The 21,811-nt window shown below is 40.5% G+C and overlaps 1 protein-coding gene across 3 annotated transcripts in view; it reads right to left on the bottom strand.

Moving 5' to 3' along the window:
- Window positions 1-325: 325 nt before the first annotated feature.
- Window positions 326-21,811, bottom strand: part of OTULINL (OTU deubiquitinase with linear linkage specificity like) — a 28,334-nt gene continuing 6,848 nt past the window's right edge. Inside the window, exons 1-8 of one of the 3 annotated variants that reach the window (XM_069853491.1) lie at window positions 16,483-16,499; window positions 12,078-12,237; window positions 11,938-11,969; window positions 11,740-11,831; window positions 8,707-8,856; window positions 7,907-8,035; window positions 4,472-4,744; window positions 326-3,319 (exon numbers count right to left, since the gene is read on the bottom strand). In XM_069853491.1, the coding sequence (XP_069709592.1) occupies window positions 3,140-3,319; window positions 4,472-4,744; window positions 7,907-8,035; window positions 8,707-8,856; window positions 11,740-11,831; window positions 11,938-11,969; window positions 12,078-12,184 (963 nt within the window). In that variant the 5' untranslated portion in view covers window positions 12,185-12,237; window positions 16,483-16,499 and the 3' untranslated portion in view covers window positions 326-3,139. Of the gene's footprint in view, window positions 3,320-4,471; window positions 4,745-7,906; window positions 8,036-8,706; window positions 8,857-11,739; window positions 11,832-11,937; window positions 11,970-12,077; window positions 12,238-16,482; window positions 16,500-21,811 lie in introns of those variants that run through there. The other 2 variants (XM_069853489.1, XM_069853490.1) reach the window with 2 other exon arrangements.

Here is a 21,811-nt window from a genome sequence, read left to right as displayed (position 1 = left end):
TTATTTTTCTGAACAATTAAGCTCATTTGAAATCATACATATTTCTTAAATCTGTGCTTTAAGCAAATTAAAAACTGCTTTTGAAACCTGTCACCTAGGTATTAAGCTCAATACCCTGAGACTAAGCAGGTAGGCTTGCCAGCAAACAACTGCACTGGGCAGTTTTTAATTCACTTCAACTTAGTAGCCACAAGCTAGTAAAGAAGCAATTCCAATATTAGGGCTGAAGACTCGATATTGCCAGTATTTTGCTTTGGAGTTAAAATGAAAAATGGATTGTGGTTCATATATTTGAGACATAATTTTAAAAAAATATTATGTTAAAAAACATGGTGTTTTTTTCCCCATTATAATAAAAGATAGAAATATCCTCAGCTGCTCTGTTACATTCTTAACAAATATTTTCAAGTTATGGGAAAAATCCAAACCCTTTGCTGAGGTTTCAGTATGCTTTCTTTTTCTTGCTAAACCAGCAGCAATAAATAATAAACACATCCTGACTTGAAACTTTAGCTGCCTACAACACTATATTTAACAAAAAAAAATGGTAATGATGTGCTTCTGGATTTGTACAGCCAACTTGTCTGTGCCACTCACTGGAAAAAATGCTGCAGCACCTGTCACTTCCATAGTACCAGTTAGTTCCAGATGCACCTCAGGATTATTTTCTTTTATAATGTATTTTTCCTTTTTATATACATACACATATAACTACGTATATACATAGATTTCTTCATATGTTAAAGAATATTTATTTTTGCTTTATACATATGTAAAATACATTATTCAACAACCTGATTAAAACTCAGTGCAGCCCCAAACTTGTCTCAGTTTCTTAAGATCCTGCGTAGACACCTCTCCGCATTTATCTCTGAGACTTACAATTATCTTCATTGGAAGTTCCTCTTTCTTCACATCCCATTTTTGTTCCTGTCATGATTCAGCTAGTATCTCTGACATCTGATAAGCCAGCAGATCTGTTTCAACACGTCCTTTCTGGATATTTGGGACAAAATTAATATCACCTAACTTGAGACATCTAGAGAAGAGAGATTAATGCAAACATAAAAACTGATGAGAGAATTTCCACTGTCTCTGTTGGATCTTTATTAACCCCCTTCTATTAATACGCTCAAGATTACAAAAATTTAGATTTTGAAAATTTAACACTGTCAGCTGTATTGCTTTTGTATTCCTTTTCATACATAATATGCCAACTATTAAAAAGCCTTCTATAAAAATACATCATTCTTTTGGTATGTCTGCTTGTACCAAAACACAAATAAAATACAGACAAGTTTATTGGTAGCAGTAAATGTTACTGTTGATGCAAAATAGATAGCAATACCCTACTCTCAAACATTATAGCATTTCCCCATGCAGAGCAGAACCAAATCTGAAATAAGTAAGTTACTTCGTTCAATGAAGAAAAGTATCTTTTAATAAATAAGTATCTGATACGCAGGTTTTGATGAGATTGAATTATTACAGATATCAAGCCTTCTTAATTAAAAGCCACAAATTATTGAACAAAACTGAACTGAAAAACTTTCAGGAAACAAAACTGTTATAATACAGAACTCAGGTGTTTGTATTTATAAATATATATACATATACATACAAATAAAAGGACTATAATGAATAAAATTGCTTTCCTTTACACAAAGGAACCGAGCAGTCTCTCTGCACTCCAAGCATTACTATTTAGTTACCTCATGCAACTGCTTTAGCTCCTGCAGGCTCTATTCACATTTTTGATAAGGGCTTGTATTTTGTCCTGCAGGGGTTAAAACCCAACCTGCCTGTCCATATATCTCTAGCATAAGGAAAGGCTTTGCTTCTTAATAAAACCCCTTTTTTTCAATACTATTGTATGCTCATGGGATTGTAAACTTAGCTTTTCATAAATATTTTGTAAGATCTGCTATATCCTTCCAATTACTTGTTCAAATTAAGACCCTTCATTTTGGAAAGAATTAAAACACAATTGATTCTTTTAGAAAACAGTATCGGACAAAATGTTTCATTTAATAAAGTAAATCTCATCAAGCTATCCCAGACAGACTTCTTCAGACACTGAGGTCTAAACTAAGGATAGCAATATTATGTAAAGGTTTTAATATATACACGGAGGATATAACAGGTACATGCACTGCCAAATGCACATAATGCATAGAAAGTTAATATTTTCTGAAAAGCCAGTGTTTGTGAATGTGTTCAGTGCACAGCTTTCTCAGATAAATTGCAAAAGAAATCTTGTATCGCTTGGCAGGTATTGCTGAAATCACCCTCAAAGGTTTTACAAGTTGACAAAAATTCATTGATAGCTACCAAGTCAAACTCCACTGCATGTTACTTATTAACTAATATTGCCCTTTTTAGGTTTTGGAAAACTTATGTACCTTTCTTGGTTGTAAGGTAGATCTGTTCATCCGGCGAGTGTTCTTTTGTGTGTATGTGTGTTTGGTTTTTTTTCCCCTGGTATATCCTTTAGATACCAGCACTGAGTGCAGACAGCTAAATTTCACGTGTTTGGGGTAAGTACAACCTGCAGCCAATTGCTCTGCCCATCCCTGGAGGGAAGCATTCCAGCAACGGTGGAAGATACATGTGATTTGAAGCATCTACGCAGAGGCCCCAGTTTAGATCCTTCCATCGAAGGTAGCCCCAACTCATTGCAAGTTTAATTGCCTGGACTATAAATTGCAGCACCTCAGGGGTCTGCTTCCTCGGTGATAGATCCTCCCTAGCTAGAGACAGACAAGGTCAAGTCAGTAGTTGCTTTAGGAACTTAAGTTTAACCCATCCAGAGATGTCAGAGCAAACCCTTAGGCTAGCAATGGAAAACTGAGTGTTGCCTTTGCCTTCTTTGCCATGCAGTCCAATCTTTTTTGTCTGACAACTATCAAATATGAAGCTTTTCCCTGAGGCAGTAGAGCAAAATATTTCAGTTTTCTGTGGTTGACTGGCGGTGAATTGAGCTGTAATGGGAAAGCAAAACATCTACACTATAAATCCATAAATCATTCTGTAATCATTAACAAGCATTCTCAAAATCTTACTTCTGCCAATTAGAAATGTAATTCACTGGAACTGGTCACTCACTATATTATACAAAGGAAAAAAAGTCTTTGGTCCTTCATGTTCTGAAAAGGGGGATGTGATAGTAATGGTCATCCTCAGTCAGGAGAGAAATCTCATTCCATTCCCTTCGGTATTCATCTGGATAGTTTACTTCAAATTCCTCAGTGTTAAATCTGTGCAGTCTGTAAACTCTTATCTTTACTTCAAGTAAGTATCCAAGAAGAAACAGTTCAACCTAAAGATAAAAAAAGTCTGTAAGACATCTATTCTTAGACTTAGAAAACAAAACCGATGATAAACCATGTGAAGGCAAGTCACCTGCCTTCAAAACAGCAGACAAGGACTAAAAGGGGCCCTTTTATAAATGAAATAAGAAAATTAAATGTTTTGGGGTATTCTGAATATTCCAACACTCCTTCCATTGCTCTGTTGTATGTAGAGGATATTCTGGTTAACACCTGACATTTCAGAAATACCTGTCATAATACACCAACTGGTCCCAAAAGCAGCTCACACAGCTTACTGGGAGCAGGAAAGGACCAGGTATTATTAAAAGATTGATACTCCTTGAAAAATGGGAAGCCTGCCACCTTGTGATCACTCGCTACATGAGACAAATTACAATGTTAAAGGAAAAAAAATTCCTTGTTCTTCACGTATATGAAACCTGAAAACTGGCATCTTCATTGACACTTCTTGCAAAGGATTGTTTAATCTGAAAAAAATGCTTTGGAAAAAGCTCACATCCTTGGGCATAGCCAGATAGAGTAGAACTTGTCCAGTTACAATCGAACAGCTCCTAAAGTTGACTGCAACACATTACAGTTGACTTCATAATTGAAAGCTGTTATAAAAAATCATTTCACCCATTGGAAAGTGAAACTATTTGCAGAGTGGCAGTGTGGAGCTTAGATGTCAGTACTTAACTCCTTGCTAAATAAAAAATTGAAACAAATAACATACAAAGGTGAACAATTAAAGGAGTTCTCATTACCTACACTTAAAAGACGTAAAAATCTAGTGGGAACCAAAGAGAGGAGGGAAAAGTCAGTGATGATAGAGAGTTTGGCATGGCAGAACAGATAGGAAAAAGTGAAACAACAAGTTTATTATGCACAATCTAAAATTATTTGATATATCATATGTATCATTGTTCTAAACTATGTATCATTGATAGCTTACACCATTTATTTCTTGCCCAGCAAGAAAACTGCCCACCTCATTTTACTACATTTTCTTTCCTGGAAGATAAATACTCAGTCCACTTCCCCATATATCAAATAAAAAAAAAAATTAGCCCGTTACTATGGATGATGTACAACATATTCACCTAATCACGTCACAGATGGAATAAGTTTTGTGATGTATTTTTCATTTATAACATTACCTGGTCTAGGCAAATAGAGTCACCTATGGAGTTCAGATGATTCATCATGAAACTCAAAGGGTCAGATGAAGAATCACGAGCAAGAAGGCGGCTAAAAAGGTTGGGTATGGGTACTTCCCTATTCTTTATCTGTTCATAGGCTTCGACGACTTCGTACAGCATGATGAATTTTATGGCCTCATACAATTTGTGCTCCTTGCTCTCATCAGAAAAGAGTGTATTACACATGTTTCCTCTTTCTTCATGATCTTTAGTAGTACTTATTTCTGTCCACTGGAAAGCACGAAGAAGAATATTAATAAAATTATTAATAATTCTGTTTAATATGAAATATTCCAAAACAGGAACAATTACCAGTCTGTACTACACCATTATTGCTGCCAAATGGTGGTGCAAATAACCAGATGGCTCTTTGGAGTCCACAGTGAAAGCCATAAATATTTCAATTTCCACTTATCCATCTGAACCTATTTGCTACAGGCAGCTACAAGCATCTAAATACTAATGATAGTCTACGAGAAATCAAATCTAATTCCTGTGTACAAAAGCCACTCTCCATCACTGTCAGTTCTGAAAGGGGCATAACCACTGAAAGAACCTCAGGAACTTACAGGAAAGTCATGTGGTGCATCAGACATACACACCAGGCCAAAGGCACAGGTTAGATTAAGTAATGACTCCTGACCTATTTTTAACTTACAGCCTCCAAAAATTCAGTGATTTTTCCTCTATAGTACCCTTTATATTAAAGTTATCCTCGAATTCTGTCCTTGAGTTAGCTTGGAGTTTTTAGATGCTCTGACCAATTCAGAAGCATTATGAAATGTACACATTTGTATGTCTTTAGTGCGTTCTGCTTCATGAGGTCGAAAGATGTTAGGTGCACCAGAATGGAGAGGACAGAGACATGCATGGGACATGAATGAGCTAGGAATTTCTTATTCTGCTCACAGTTGATAAGAAGAGCTCCCAAGCTCTCTGTTGCTCTTAGAGGGGTCAATAGCCAGTGCCACGTCCAGAAAATGGGCCATCTGGGAGACAATACTGGCCTGGGTATGAAATCAGAAAGCTTAAAACATCCAGTCCTGAACACAGCAACTGAAGAGAGTCATCTGGAACTGAGAGGTTTTTTGGGATCACAGTGAGAGATGGTGCTCAATGACTGGGATTCAAACGAATTTCAGTTAATTTTATTCTTGTATCATCTATATGTTGATGTGGCCATGAAGTGTGAAATGCAGCACCAAAAAATCTAATTTACCCATGAATCCTAAATCGAGAAACAGATCCCCCATCTCGTTACACGTTCCTTAAGACCTTCCTTATAAGTTAAAAATGAGACGAAATCAATGAAACACTACTGGCCCTTTGCTAGAGGACCTCTCCTATCTAAGTGAAAAGCCTGTCCTGAGTGTAAAGCACCTACTAACCAACCATGGCCCAGGCACAACAGCATCTGCAGGCTGAGGCCCACAAGACGATGGAGCTGGGAAAGGCAGCAGAGGTGCAAGTTTCTCCAGCTTATTCAACAATCAGGCGCTATGCTTCAGCTTGGTCAATGGAGGCAAGTCTGGAATGAGGCCCAGACTCACCAGTTTGGGGTGCATAAAAAGCCTCTTGAAAAAAAGTGTGCTGGTGTATGACTAATATTCCTTGAAAGGCTTAAAACACCTTTGGCAGTGCCCACTTCCCCCTCCCCTTTGTACCTTAAAACCATACCTGGAGCAGACATGTACATCTATAAGCCTCAGGGACTAAGCAATATTTACTAAATCTGGCTATGCAAACCCCATGGAAACACAGAACATTTCCTAAGGTATCTGCTGAAGAAAGAAGTAAGTAAAGAAGATAGTTAAATGCAACAGAATCCTAACTCTCAGTGCTGGCTCTTTAGCATTTTTCACACACTGACCAAACAACATCTTTTAAAAAATAAAATTAAGTTGGGAGCTAGACACCATGCCAAACAACAGCGCACTGCATAATACAGCAGCTCTGCAGTAATTTTTTAATTGTATGAATTAGTTCACTCTACTGACTTGAAACTTGCTGCTGTACAAACATCCAATTTAAATGCCTCACGCTGTGGAACTAACACTGACTTACAAAGAACCACAAGATAAAAACAAAAGCCAGACAACTTAACACTGGCGAATGTGAAGAGTTACCAGAACAGAATGGTAACTGTACACAAGAACCAGCAGCACATCTCACGAAGACAGGCAGCTGTCACTGTGGCACAGCAAGTTTGCAGTCAAGAGACAAGGACCAGATCTCTATTTTAATTCCCTCTTTTTACTTCCAATGCTTTGTTTCTAGAGCTAAGTCAGGCAATTTGTGGTTGCCTTTCTTTCAAAAAACAGCAACAATTACTATCAATGATAATAGCATTTAAAACTACAGAGTTGTGGCTCATATACATAGGGCTGCATAAAAGGAACTAGCTTAAATGCGTATCAGTAAAATAAGCTGTTGCGGCTCTGGTAAGACAATGCAGAACTTTACAGTGTAGCGTAGAATTACAGATGACTGTTTAAGGTCTGATATACTGGATAATGGATGGCTACAGAAAAAAGTTTCAATCTAATCTTGGCCAAAATCCTGGAGTCCAGCAAATACTAGTATCTACTTGATGACTGTGAACCAGAACTGCATACAGAGCAAACACCCGGCAGGAACAAGACAGGGAAGAGAGGGTGGAGGTGTGGATGCAGCTTGTGGCAGAGTAAGTAGAAACAGTTCAGAGCTCACACTGCTGCAGATATGCAGAAATCTCAGAGGAGCTGAAGGAAGGTGTACAGTTGAATTTTTCAGGTTAGTATTTTATCTCGCTTTCAAAAGGCTTTGAGGCTACTCTAAGTCCCCAAGTTCCGCATGTATAGATAAGAGTTTACTCCTGGTTGGGAATGTGGGCAATCTGGCTGTTCTGAGCAGAGGAGGCAGTAAAGCTGACAGGTCTTTGTAATCATGTGTTTCAGCCTACAGACAGAAACTATAGTAAAACTGCATAAATAAATCATTTCATGGAGATAGGAGCAAAGGAAAGTCAATGGTTGGAAAAGAAAATGCACTATGTGTTTGCTTCTTCCCATTTGGGGAGGAATTCCAGAAGGACCTCATATAGCATGTTGTTATTTTTAATCAAAATTATGAGGTACTGCAGGAGCCACTTGATGGCAAGACCCAACTAGCCATGCAGTAACAGCTGTGGGGAGGACAGCCTCCCTAACTTGCAGGGAGATGCCAAGGACTTAACCTAGTAGAATCCCAAAACCCAGATTCACCTGCAGGATAGGGGATGGCCTGCCTAGCAGCCCAGCTCTCTGAACCTGGGAGAGAGGGTGACTGCCATAGAAATATGTAACCAGGAGCAGTTTCCTGACTCAGTCTCAATCCTCTTCTTTTATTCCACTAAACCATTTCCTAAATACTCACATTGGTCTTTAATGTCTCCATACATTTGCGCAATTTACCAAAAGCATTGGGACCTGTGTATCTTTCTGGCCCGAAACTGTATTGCTGAATCCAGTTGCAGCCTTGAGAATACAAAAGCTTTTCAGGGAGCTGGGGAAAAAAACAAACAGTAATTAAGTAGCGATCATAATCATAACAAGAACTAGAGATACATAAAGTTATATAAACTTGTCTACACACATTTTAATTTATGATTCTACGGTTAATTTATGGGTTTGTTCTCTGGTTGTACGATTCAAACAAAAAATATAAATGGGCCTCAGAACAACTTACATATTAAGAAGGAAACACCATTTACTGCTATGTCCTTAAGAAATTTTTAAAAGAGGATCAGCCAAGAAAAAGGAAGAAAATACGCTCTCAGTCAAGTATATAACACATGGAGGGAAAAAAAATAGAAAAAGCTAGACAGATCCAAATTCAATGAGGTTTTTAGGATTACAGACATCTTCCATTTTGCATGCATGTTTCCACAGGCAGCAGCTATAGCCCCCCACCTCCTCGCTGCTGTCGCCTGCGAGAGCTCCTGGAGCCCCAACAGGATTCCTGCTGCTCCAGCAACATGTTCGCTTCGGTATATTTACACCAAGGACACTTTGTCAATGAAGTGTAATTTAAAGAGTTTGAAAAACTTCTCTTTAAATTCTGATAATTATTCTCCTCAGCTTTCATAGCAGGCATGTCAGTTTTCACACTGAACAAAGCTTCCTTCTGCACTGCAGGATCACCTAAATCCTGTTCATTTAGGAAATTAATTTTACCTTTAATATGTCTCTCTCCTTCATCCATGGTGGAAAAGGAATGCCTTGGCTGAATATCTGGAAAAGCACCGCTCTTAGTACACAATAGTTGTCTCTCCTGACCTGTCGCAGGTATTTGATATGATAGTTCCAAAACAATTCTTCGTATGCCTAGAAAAAGACCAAAAAAACCCCATTTAGCAATAAAAATTCTGGACCTTGGATAAAACCCATGTTGATTGGAATCCAGTTCCAAACTATTCGTAAGAGGGAGCTAGAGGAAAGAGAGAGTATATTTTTAAGTTTTATATATACAGAAATGTTCCAACACCATGGTTTTTGTAAACACCTTAACCTGGCGCTGACCCTCAAGAGATTCTGCACTCTCTCCAAACCCAGCAACTCTCTCCACTGTTGCTAGCATAAACATTCATATGGTCACCAAAGCAAAAGAGGTCAGCAAAAACTGCTTTGAGCCCTTGGCAAGACAATTCAGATCAATAAACTGGCAGAGAAATAACGTTGAAAGAGAATTCTATGTACAGCTACACAGGCTGCTCCAACAGTTTGGGTGCTCTATATAAAGGACTCCCCTTCTCAGCTCTCATCATCTAGAAGGCTCGTGCATTTCCAAAAGGAAAATGTTGTTGCCCAGTATTTATTTGCAAATTTATTAAAAGTTTTGCCATCTTTTGTTACTTGTTACTCCAAATCACTTTTGGCCCTATATGTTGTTCTGGGCACTTTTATCATTGCTGTATTCCTGCATTTAATTTGGAAAAGTTGGATCCTTTCTCTGTTCATCATTTGGACACAACCTCAGATACCTCAAGAAGGTATCTTCTTTTTTCTCATAACTCCCTCATGCTGCTGTTTAACCTTATCAGCTTCCATTTACCCTTAAAGTGCTTCCTGTTATGCATTTATTCTGGGATTCCAATACCTTAACGTAAAGCTATATGTCAAATACACTGACCATAAATACTTTCACTTTCTGAAGGTGGATGTAATTGTAATATTTTTTTTTGCTTTCTTGTTCTTGCAAGGATGTTGAATACAAGTATGTGCTGATTCCTGCTCCAGAGAACAACAGAAACTAGAAAGCAACATTTTGAGGCAGTTCCTGAACACTACTCAGGACCAAGCCAATGGTTTCTTCCTTTCCTAAAGGCTTGCTGAAAAGCTGTTCCATGAAACAATCATTGACACCACCTTGATGTTCAACACCACAGCTGTTGCCGGTGCAGATAGCTACTTGGTGTCTCCCATTACTACTGTATTGCCTGCCCCCTCTGTCTTTTTGATCTCCCTCAGCGTACCAGGGACAGTATTCCCACCATCATTAGATTATGCAAAATATGGACCCAGGGTTGCATGTGTCCTGTGCTGGTCTGAAATGCCAGACCATGAGGATAGCAGGACAAAAGGTCACAGTTAGCCGACTGATTGGATTTGAGTGTGAGCTTGCTTTAACAGATACTACTCCTCTACCATTGGTATAGCTACTTTAGCTAGAAGTTTTATGGGAAAAATAATGATCGAGCCCGTGTTCTTTGAGCCTATCTTGGTGACTAAGGCTTAACATAGTCAAAAGAAAGGCATAAAATACGTTGCTCCTGGAGGCCCATCCCTGTCACAAGTTAGGATGCTGTGGTGTTGCTCCTACTTCAAGCACTGGTCAGGGTCCTTCATAATGTACCACTACTCTCACCATGTCCCCTGCCAAACTGCCTCCATTAACAGCCACCAAGACACAGCTGCCAACAGCACACTGCACGTGCAAATATGTATGTCTTTTCTGGGAAGTGAAGCTGCTGTTTCTGCCTATCAGGTGTAAGCATATTCCACAATGTGCACAACTGAAAAACAAGTCAGCGAGCTGACAAAAAACAGTGTATCTAGCAGTAGTAAATGATGAATTTAGGAGGTCCTTGGCTCATGAGTTCAGCTATCATGAGTCAAAGCCCAGTCTGCTGCAGAACAACCCTGTCACCTCGACTTATGGTTATGAAGAAAACGTTCTAAACTGTGAGAAACTTTTTCAGATAAAAAGATGCTAAGTGAGAGAAATTAAAATCCAAGGATAAGTCTAATTATTAAGATGGTCACAGCTAGCAGCTCAAAGATACAAGAGAGAATTAAAAAAACCAAACAAAACCCCAAACCTACAAAAAGCCCCTTACACGTAAAGGAGTAAAAATCATAGAAGGAAAGAAAAGGAAGAGAATTGGAAAAGAGCAGCACTGAGTATTAGGGGATGCCCACAAGCAGCAGAGGCTCTCACCTCCTCACACAGCCCAGGGCTGCCTCCAGCCTCCCCGCAGCAGCTGACTGAGGTGCTGAGAATGAACTGCATCTGATATGAGGCAGCAGTAGCTGCCAGGTGTAGTTAACCTGTATATGTATCCTTCTTGCAGTGCCTTGTACAGGAGAAGATGCTGGTGCGCTAAGTGCCTTGACCAGAAAGTGCTACGGCAGTGCTGCATGACCCAGGGCACAGACCTGAAGCAGAGAGATGCTGCATGAAAGCAGGGGATGGCCACCACCCAGCACGCTGCTCCTTGCCCACTGGGCACCGACCTAACCTGGAACAGGTCAGATGTGATCTCTCGCCCTGCCTGCCCCCAGCTGCAGCTGATGCAGCCGGATGGAAGGTCTCAGGGGTGGCTCAGGAGGGTGCCAAGCACTGTCACACGGACCTTCAGAGAAATGAGCGGGCTTCATTCCTCCGTGGAGGAAGAGTTTTTACCTTAAATCAAAGGCTGCCCAGAAGACAGTGCCTAAGACTCAGTTATTTGGGCTGTGGCACTTGGGATTATTTTTCCTGCCACTGCATAGGTCGTTTGTGCTACAGGGGGGATCTTGGAGAAGACTAAAATCCGATCTACTGCTCCACTGCAATCACATTCATGATTCTCTCTTGCTTTTCCTTTAACCAGCCCATGCAGCAGGCTGTGCTGGCTGTAGCAGCTGCTTGCAATGAGAGTGTTCTTCCTTTCTCAGGTACTGCTTCCTCCCACCCCCACCATGCAGAGATTAGAATTTAACTCTTACCTCCCTCATGAGTTTGGCCTGCTTTGTCTCTCCTTTCCATTCTCTTGCACTATAACCAAGTAGATCAACCTCTGTCAGCACACTGAGATTCCCTACATCAAGATTAATTGACAGATTAGTTATCTTTTGCTGTTCTGCACCTAAAGGGTAGTTGCAGGGGAGATTAATGAATATGGAATGACAACAAAAAAAGATTACTTATGAGTTTTCTCTGAAGGTAGTTGCTCCACCTGAAATCCAAATGATAAAACAGGTGTCAAAGAGGAGTTGTCAAAGGTCAGTATTTACTGAAATAAGCAACAGTGTCATAGATTAAAGTCCGCATAATGCAAACCTACCGTTTCAGTAGCTGTGCTAAAAACCTGTATAGCCTTCTGCAATACCAAAAAACAGCAACGAGGAAAGACATGCTTTGCATTAGCTGCACTTTCACTTTTTGCCACATGAGACACACGGATTTCTTGGTAGCTGTTGTCCAGGACTGCACCTCATGCCTTCCTAAAACAGGGATAAAAAAAGAGAGGAAAAAATATTGTCACTGTTTTGCAATACTTGTTTCTATTTGTTTTCTTACAAAACAAAAGATCATCCAAGTATGATACAGTTCCAAAATGTGAAGTGTAAAAGGCAAGTATATTTTTATATACTTTATATATAGTTTATATACTTTGTTTTTCAAGTTTCTGGGGGTTTGGGTGCCTGTGGTCCACACTTCCAAGCTTTCTTCATAGCGAAGGATAGATATATAGTTAAAATGGAATCACAGGAAGACGGATATCAAAGCAACTGTTCAACAGTAATAATAATAAAAATTTGAAAAATGCTTCAGGATGAGCTAATCCAGAGACTTGTACTGTCATTACTTCGCCATCAAGTCGGGGTTTTAAAGACCAGAGGTTCCTGGGAGTTGTAGTCTACAAACAGGCCATAAAAGGCAATATTAGCTCACTAAGCATCAGAGGACTGCCAGAGGAACAAAACGAATGTTTTCACCTCAATGTAGACAAGTTTAGGGTCAATTTAAAACTCCTGGAAAAAAGCTCCCTCCCTGGGGCATTTGGCAGAAAGCTCAGGAGATCATCACAAAGAGGATGTGCTCTCACTGTTGTTGAGAAACATAAAGAAGGACAAGTTTCAGGCAGGATTATGGAAGGTTTTGGTTGTCTTCTGTTAATAAGAAACTAGAACTGAGAAAGGACCTAGAGACTGAATAATTGGCAAAGGCAGTGTCTGCTCCCTAAGCAAGTAATTTATCCTCTGGCTGAAATTTGAGCATAAGAAATTCCCAGAGCTTACAATCAGCACCTGTTCTATTATTAAAATATTTCTTGATTTAGTACAAACCTTTAAGAGAACTTAACTTTTTATAAAGGTTATTCCCAAAGAAGACTGAAAAGATCTTTCTCCAGAAAATCCCAAAAAGTAATTACTCATTCAGCATAGTTTTAGGTCAGTTGAAATTCTGCCCCTCCTGGCCTTAACAGGAAATTTAACCGGGGCTTAAGTTTTCCAAGGCAGTTAAGCCCATGCACTGTGGACAACTATTGAGCCACAGAGTTACATATGAATCCCAGCCTTGGCAACGAGATAAACATTTGCACATATGCTTTTACAAGCACTCTTGCATGTATACAGAGCAGTGCTGATATTTGGCTTTTTCCAGTATTCTGCTGTTTGAAGACGTTTTATTACAGGATGTGATGAGCAAGTTGCCTGGAGGCGAGACCCAGACCTCATCTCTCTCACAAACACAAGGCAGGTTAAAAGCTGTAAATGAAAAGGTGTCAATAAACTTTAATGAGGTCATCTTTTGGGGGTACTAGTTCCCAAAGCTCATATTGCTGGGAACACTTCTCACATAAAAGAGTGGACAGGTCTTCTGTCAGCTTCTACGTGGACGCTGCACCGATGTGTGCATACCTGGCACAAGCAGAGGTTACACCTGCACACACCATGCAGGAAAAAGCAAGACACACATTCATGCGGAACCCAAAAGACCAAAAATCTAAAGCGGTAGGAAGCATTTCTTACTGATGCCAAGTAACAGAGAGCAAATCATCAGCTGTAAGGGTAAAAAATGGCAGAGCTCATGGGAAGACTGGGACACCCCCACTTACAGCACACACACACTTACTTACTGCTGACAGACACCAACAGGCACAATCTTAACAAGCACCCAAACTGCAGCCTAGAGAACAACAACTGAAAATTAATAAACAGACTACAGTCTTGGCAGAATCAAGCCACTGTATCTTCTCTCTCTTCTTTAGGATAAAGGCATCAGCACTGCAAAAACCCTCATCCGACTGTAAATAACAGAACCTGCTGCTATCTAGAATGGAACGTGAAGGCTTACAAATGTGGTTCAGCTCAATCTGTTCAAATGACAGACTTTGCTTTATTGAGTACCACGAATATACATGAAGGCAAAATTTCTTCCTTTGCCCCTTTTACTGGTGAAAAGATGAGAGGTTTGCATCAACAGGGGCTTTTAAGTTGAATCAAACAAACTTTGGAAAAAGCTTTTGGTTGTATTAGTCCTGCAAAAAACCTAGTGGAACCCAACAAACCCCCTTTCAAGGTACATGGTTAGCGGGTGCATGAGCAACTCTTCCTCAAGGAGCACTAGGAAGCACTGGCTTCTTGATTTCAATCCAAAACAGAAATTGATGTCAGACAACATGAGCTAACCAAATAGTGTTCATCCATTTTTAATTAGTATGAGAGACCTACAAGTAGGTCTTTCCTTAATATAAAGCCCGACGGGAGGTGGGAAAACCCGCAAACAAGTAATTTTTGAGTATTTTTGCTACACGTATTACAACATACCTTGAACTTCATAAACATTCCCTCCTGCCACAGGAAAGCTGCTATTCAAACAACACTTCATGATTCAGCTGCTACTACTTTTCATGCTTATGTTACACTTAGAAACGCAATTACATTTATTATTTAAGTAAATGACATTTAGAAGTGGCAGTTGGATTGCAAAGTGCTGCTGGTAAAAATACATCACAAACAATAGATGAATTAAAGAAGGGAGCAGTTTAAAATAGATCTTTTCACCTCCCACCTGCCTCCTGCCAATATTCTTCAGAAACTGAAGAGCAATTAAATTAATAACACACTGGTTGGAGGAGTAAAATAAACCCACAGATTTTTAAACCAAATCCATTCCCTGGAATATAATTAATCCTGCTCCTCAGGAGCAGCTGCTGCGCTCACATCTTTCTGAAGACTGACCATGAGCATCACTGCAAAGACAGGGAGGCCTGACTCTTCTCCCAAGCAGGAGAACAGAGCCATGGGACCTCTAACAGAAATCTGGATGAACAGAGGCTGAACAGCACTGAAGTAGGAGCTGATAGCAGTGTTTATCTTACAAAGCAAGTAGCACGCCATGTTTTCTTTTCATGACACATCATCAACTTCCTGCTAGTACTAGACTTTAAGCTTTACCCCACACACAAAGTCAGTAGGAGAGACACACAGAACAACAACGAAAAAGGCCAGAAAAGAGATGAGTAAGAGACATCTGCAAAATCTGCTTCTTTCATGAATAACTCAGGGAGAGTATCTAAAGGATTAGCTTTGCATTTGACTCCCTCACAACTTTTTTTGAGACTGCCACCTTAAAGATGCTTACCTGATGATATGCAAAATGTAAGAGATCAGCTTGGGAACTAGCAGGCAGCACTGTACGCAACGCTGGAGCACAGTTCAATATTCCAGCATGTCTGATGGCACATTCAACCTTTTACTTTTTTCCTCCCTCCCTGTAAAAAGGCCATCAGGAAGATAACAGAGTGTCTTCAGAATTAAAAGCTGACTGTGTGACTTCTTTTCAGGAAATTCAGTCTTTTTGGTACTGAAAGCAGGACATAATACATGTTACCATAAAGCGAACCAGTTTCATACTCCTGTCACATAACACTATGTTCCTAGTTTCTGAAAAGCAGGTATCTCCCCCTTCAAAGAGGGAGACAGAATTTGGGATCTCTCTGCTCCAACCCTTTTGCTGCTCACCTGTACTCCTTCCTTCTGTCTTGGATGCAGAGCTAGAAAGATAAACCCCTCAACTGAGAGATGCAAGGCTTGGCGTGGAGGGCCAAGTCTGCCTGCATTCAGTGTGTACCTGCAGAGCTCTCTTCACGGTCGCACATCACTTTTTTCCAAACTATGTAGTATCAGCACTGAGGTATGTTATAAATAAGCTAAGTCACTCTATTTAGGGAAAGCAAGCAAAATTATCCTTAGAGAACAGGCATCAGCATGATGCAGACATGAGCACACACACCTCAACTGACTGAACCAAGGGGGAGACACAGACAGAACGCTATCAATTACACAAATACCTACAGTAGATTACACCTGAAAAGTGTATTTTTAAGTAGTGCCAAGTGATTACCAAGACTTTGATTTCTGAAAAACTACTGAAAACAGATCAAACACATACCAAGACATGTGGGAAGTACTGCTTAATTCAATAACTATTTCATTATGAAACCTTTCTTCTCCTGAGCAAAGCAATGTCAACTTGTTAAGCAAACTTTCTTCACCTGTCCTAAAATAACAACTAGAGATGAGGATGTCTACTTGGTGTAAGAAAAAAGAATCATTTACAGGCAAAGATGGTAATCATTAGTGACTTACAAAAGTTCAACCATGTGTGCTGATCAGATCTCAACCTCTACTCCAAACCAGAATCCCAGCCCCAAACTGTAATTAGAACCATGCAATTACCTAAAAAGCAGAATAGTTTTGGTAGTGCTGAGACCTATCACTTGCAAGAAAGGCTTTATTTACACAGCTGTCCTGTGTAGGAGTCCCAAGTGCTCTCTCATCCCTTGTCTTCTTTCGGCAAAGGACTTTCAGGAAAAACAGAGCAGAAAGGTTGGCAGCCTTCTTTGGATTGCCTGATCATCAACAGGACCCTAAGTGCTGCTATTAATGTATCTACCCAATTGTGACACACACTTAACTCCTGCTCTGTAGCAACAAGCATGGCATGTTCTTACTTTGTGATTACTTAAAATATACCCTAATAGAATTATCTTTAAAAAAAATATTATTTCATCTATCTAATCCAGATAGTAACACATGCTTTAGCCTGCACATAGTATTTTCCTCTCCAAATGCCTACAAGAACAAAAGGAAAATTGAGTTCTTGATCTCCTGTATAATTCAGCTTCCTTTTTAAGGCATGGGGTGCTTCAACCAGGATCTTCAGATGACTAATGTTCAGCTATGCTACCATTTAAGCAAGAGAAAAACATGAGAGATGCCTTCAGAGAATTCACAGTCCAAAGCAATAAGTGAAAAGTATATTGTGACATAAAAAAGAATTATCTCCTTAAAAATCCATCTGAATTCAGAATTGCTATTTAATGCCCATACACTTCAAACAGAATGTATGAAAATGTACTAAATCCACTATTTGAAAGAAGCCTGCTCTAAGAATTCTTATTACATCTGCTGCTGAGTTGCATGTTGAGTCACCCCTAATGCCGCTTGTATTTGTTTCTGGTTTATCTGTTTGCAAACAGAACTCTCAAGATGCCTTTGATATGTTTTTTCTTCCTATGCCAATTCCAAACTGACAGACTAAACGAAATGCTTTCCTCCTGAACATCTTACATGTAAGTTTAGCTGATAGGCTAAGTGGTATAAATACCTCGGGAGTTTCTGTTGATTTGTCTAGATAAACAAAGCTTTGGTTATGGGCAAAAAAATGTGAAGTCTTACTTAGCAGTAAGAACTATTTTCCTTCTCCTCTTTTTAAATCCTATTTGCTAGACAGTACAGGTCTTGTACCTACAGCCCAAGCCTACAAGGATCTGCAGTCATTAGGTACTAACGAGACTAGGTGGTGGTACCACAGGCAGCACTCCTGGTCTCTCCAGGCAGAGGTGAAGCAGTGTCTGCTCCCTCCCCAGGGGTGGAGGGGGGACAAGCTCACAGGTCCCCACCTGGACACATGCCCAAATCCCTGCAGGGCAGGTGCAAAGGTCACTGCCACCCAGGAGGAGCAGGACCTTCTCAAGCCTGCTGCCCGTCGCCCCAAATGAAAGGACTGGTGGGCTCTGTGACTCCAGTACGACCTACAGCAGCAGCTGGAGGAGGGATGCAAGTGGCAAAGCAGAGGAGCAGGGAAGATATTAGGATTGAGGAAGAAGGAGTATCAACAGAAATGCGTATGGTAAAGATCTTGATGCAAGCAGCACAGAAGAAAACAAACTTCTGAGACTCCACTGGCAGCATTCCTGGGACAAAAATACCCATGGAAGGCCTCAGGTGGCTCCCCAGCCCCTCACCAGCTAGCTCATTCCTAAACAGTGGTTTGACACCTTGAGAAGTCCTCGGCTGAAGTGCTGAAGCTCAGAGGAGAAAGCAGCAAGAAATACCCATCAACTTGGTAGCCACACACTGCAGGACAGTTGAAGGAATTTTAAGTTTCTACATGTCGATAAACAATTATGCCAAGTGACAGCCTGGAAAACAGTAGCACCAGGTAACCCACGACAAACAAACAAAAAAATCAACTAATCTGAGCATGTTTACCATCTAAGCAATGTCAGTCGCAGCTGTTAATTCTTAGAGGCAGTGCATACATCTGCCATTGGGGTCCTGCAAAGACCCTGCCATGAAAGCCAGCCCCCTCTGACCACTTTGCATCCACATAGCTTGTCATTCCCATCTCCACGCAGGTCCTGATCGCTGCACCCTCGCAACACAGATTTCACATCTGTCTTCAGAACACAGCCCTCTCCAGAAGCATGACAGTCTGTACAGTGAAGCACTACAGAGAGTTGTGTGTTCTTCACATGGATTAATAACCAAAATCTCCTGATTGTACATCAGATGATGACATACCTCAGCCTTCCTACCAGATACGTGCAGAGATTATTCCAACTGTGTGATCTGTCCACTCAGGACCTTTACTTGTCTCTACTCCTCTTTCCAAGACAGAAAGGAAACAGAAAGCCAAATTTCGAAGCCATCACTCCAAATGCAAATGACAGAAATTGGTTGTGCATCTCTTTCCCTCCGCCTCTCAATGTCCAGATTGATGGGAGTCAAATTTTCAGCTTTATTCTGACAAACTAATGCTATTAGGATAGAAGCAGCTGGGGTGTTTAAACACTGCTCTCTCCCTGTCTTTCAAAGCAAAAAAGGTTCAATCTGGCGTTTTTTATCTACCTCACACACAGAGTCCTTCGCCATTTTTTTTTGAGAGTGCATTATTGTGCATTTATTGGCTAAAATATTAAGTTAAGAAGGTACACCGAAAGGCAACACTTACTGCGTCAAGATAACTGAAATTTCAATTACTGTCACTCGCTGGCTATGACTATCACACTACAAACATTTCATTAAAATGCGATTCAAGAGCACAAAATATTCTGTGCAGAAGTTTTCTGCTTGTAAAAACACATTATTATTGCTAGTGCATTTTTGGCACGAACCATAATGCATTAATTAGTTGTAAGAGATATTTGGATGCCAAAGCACTCCAGACACTGGTCACAGGGTCCATTCCCTGACACCTCTGCATATGCATGAACTGCCCAAAAACCGGACAGTTACATGGCAAGGTCTACACACAATACAAATGATGCAGCCCTTTAAACTATGGTTAGGTGCAACACTGCATATCGAGCTCTTCTCAAGGGACTGGTGCTTGGCAGAGACACAACTTATTTTCACTTGTAAACTAAAGAAAATGAAGTATTGGAACCCAGCAGTGTCATTTTCTAGGATCTACAACAATACGAAATCACCTGGTTTTAAGACCTCAGCATTTGGCAAGTATTTCACAGCTAAAATTCGTGTACAGGAAGTGACACAAAATGAAAGCAGAACTGAGTAACAGAGAACACATCTGCAGGTTGCTCCCCGATAACACGACAGGCACATGAACGGCGCGAAGCTGTGCTCGAGAAAAACTGTAGGAAACTGGTGGGACATCTCTTTGTCACACAGACAGACCTGAAAGTTTGCAGAAAGACTGATTTTGCACAAACTTGGCAATTAAGAATTTGCCAGCATTTCCCTGGTGGCAGCTGACCTGTGGGCAGTGCCAAGCACCTTAACATGATGTTTTGTCACTGCAGAGGTGCTAGGGCAGACCTGATGACGAAGTCCCTTGGACACCACATCATACCAAGACACCAGTTTGGTGCCAAGGTACACCTTTCCCACATTCATAGCACCATTCTGACCACTCCATCACGGAAACATAAATGCCAAACACTCATAAAAACTGGAAAAATCTCAGCAATGGATTATGGACAAGAAATCTAAGATAGGGTCTTGCCCAAGACCACATGCAGAGCTAGCAACAGGACTAGAGACTGAGCATATACAGCCACATCATCCTGCATTTAGCCGTCCACCTCAAGGTGACGTGGTTCAAATAAGACAACACAACTCTTCTGCTCAGCCTACAGCCTCCTCAGAGAAAGGCTTGTTGAGAAAATGTCTAGGCAATTGAAGGTGCCTTGCTAGCCACATCCCTCTGTATGGGTACGTGGTCTAAGTGGCATCTAACCTTGCTGAGGACATGGGGACAGGTGCTAGAGACACATTTCCTTTCTTGGTCAAGAGCTTCCAGCACCTCGGCACAGGCTACAGAGAAATCCCAAGCACTGGGGTCTGGATCCTGAGGCTGCCGAAACTGGACAGCGTTGCTCCTCAGCAGTGAAAAGAACAGGAAGAAACTACAAAGACAGAACAAGGCTTCAAAGAAACTAAAGGCTGCTGACATAAAATTGATCAGAAAAATCATAAAGTAGCTTGCAGCAATTTTGGAGTATTTTACGTGTTTGTTTTCATAGAGCCTTCTCAAGAAGTAGACAGTAACACACTTACCTCCTTTATTCCCTCACTTATGCTGAAGCAAAACTTTGGCATGATTTTATACGATCAAGCAACAGATAGCCCAACCATGAGTTATACTGTTCATGGGGGGAAAAAAACCCAACAACCAACTTTCCATCATATCAAATTTTTAATACACAACCTAAATACTCTTTAGCACTTCAGAACTGGTACAAGATCCTTAGACAGAAACTCCACTCTTAAAACTGTCATTGACTAACTTTGCTGTGGCTGGAGTGCACAAGTCCTCATAATTTCCCATAATGAAATACTGACATTTTAGTTAATAAATTAATAGTTGTTTCTGTCTTTCCAGAAGGCACAACACTGTCATGTGTCTAATCTCCAGTGCTGCAACCACGCATAGAGGAAATGACATTTGCCATGCCAGGAATCCCAGCAACAGAGCAGATGGGCAAAGTTCCCTGCTACTACTACCTTCCTGCACCACACCAGCTGTATCTACCGAGGAGGGCAGAAAGGATGCCACGTGTCCACCATGCTTTCCCAAACTCCCTCAGAGCAGAAAACTAATCCTGAAGTGATTCAGGGTTGGATGTCAGACAGCAACTCAGATTCCAGATTAGCATTTGGCTTTAAAGAGTCCTATAACTCCTTTAGAAGTCAGGATGCCTTAATACCACCCCCACCCGCCACACCATTAGAATAGGACTAATGTGGCTCAGTGGTAATATAACAAACAACAACAAAAAATTCACAGTGTAAACCAAGAGGAACTTAAGAAGCTCTTTAAGATAAACTTTATGCAATTCTAGTGAAATCCACAAATTTAGTTATGCAAGTGTAATGAAAGCAGTGAAATTCTACAACCTTTTGACTTGTGAGCACTGGTTAATTCCTCGTGTTTTCAAAACAACTAAATTCTCACCATATTCATCTCCCCTAGTTCAGTCTGGCACTGTGACTCCCACAGTCCAGCTGCATGGAGTCAGGAGGTACAGGATAGAGGTATTTCTGAAATCTCAAACTCATTTGCTTGGGTCATGCAAGGTCAATAATTTTCAGACATGAAGTTTAAGAACAACTGCAGATCTTACTGAAAAAACTCTGTTTGTTGTTATATCTTTGCCAGATAGGATATGAGGATTTAACCTGAGAGCTTGTATCTAAGAAACAAGGTGGACAGGAAGTCCTGATGCTGACTGGGAAATCCACACCATCTAGTCAGGCA

This window comes from Phaenicophaeus curvirostris, chromosome 3 (assembly GCF_032191515.1).
Source record: "Phaenicophaeus curvirostris isolate KB17595 chromosome 3, BPBGC_Pcur_1.0, whole genome shotgun sequence".
Classification (NCBI taxonomy): Eukaryota; Metazoa; Chordata; class Aves; order Cuculiformes; family Cuculidae; genus Phaenicophaeus; species Phaenicophaeus curvirostris.
This window is presented reverse-complemented; position numbering and strand designations above follow the sequence as displayed.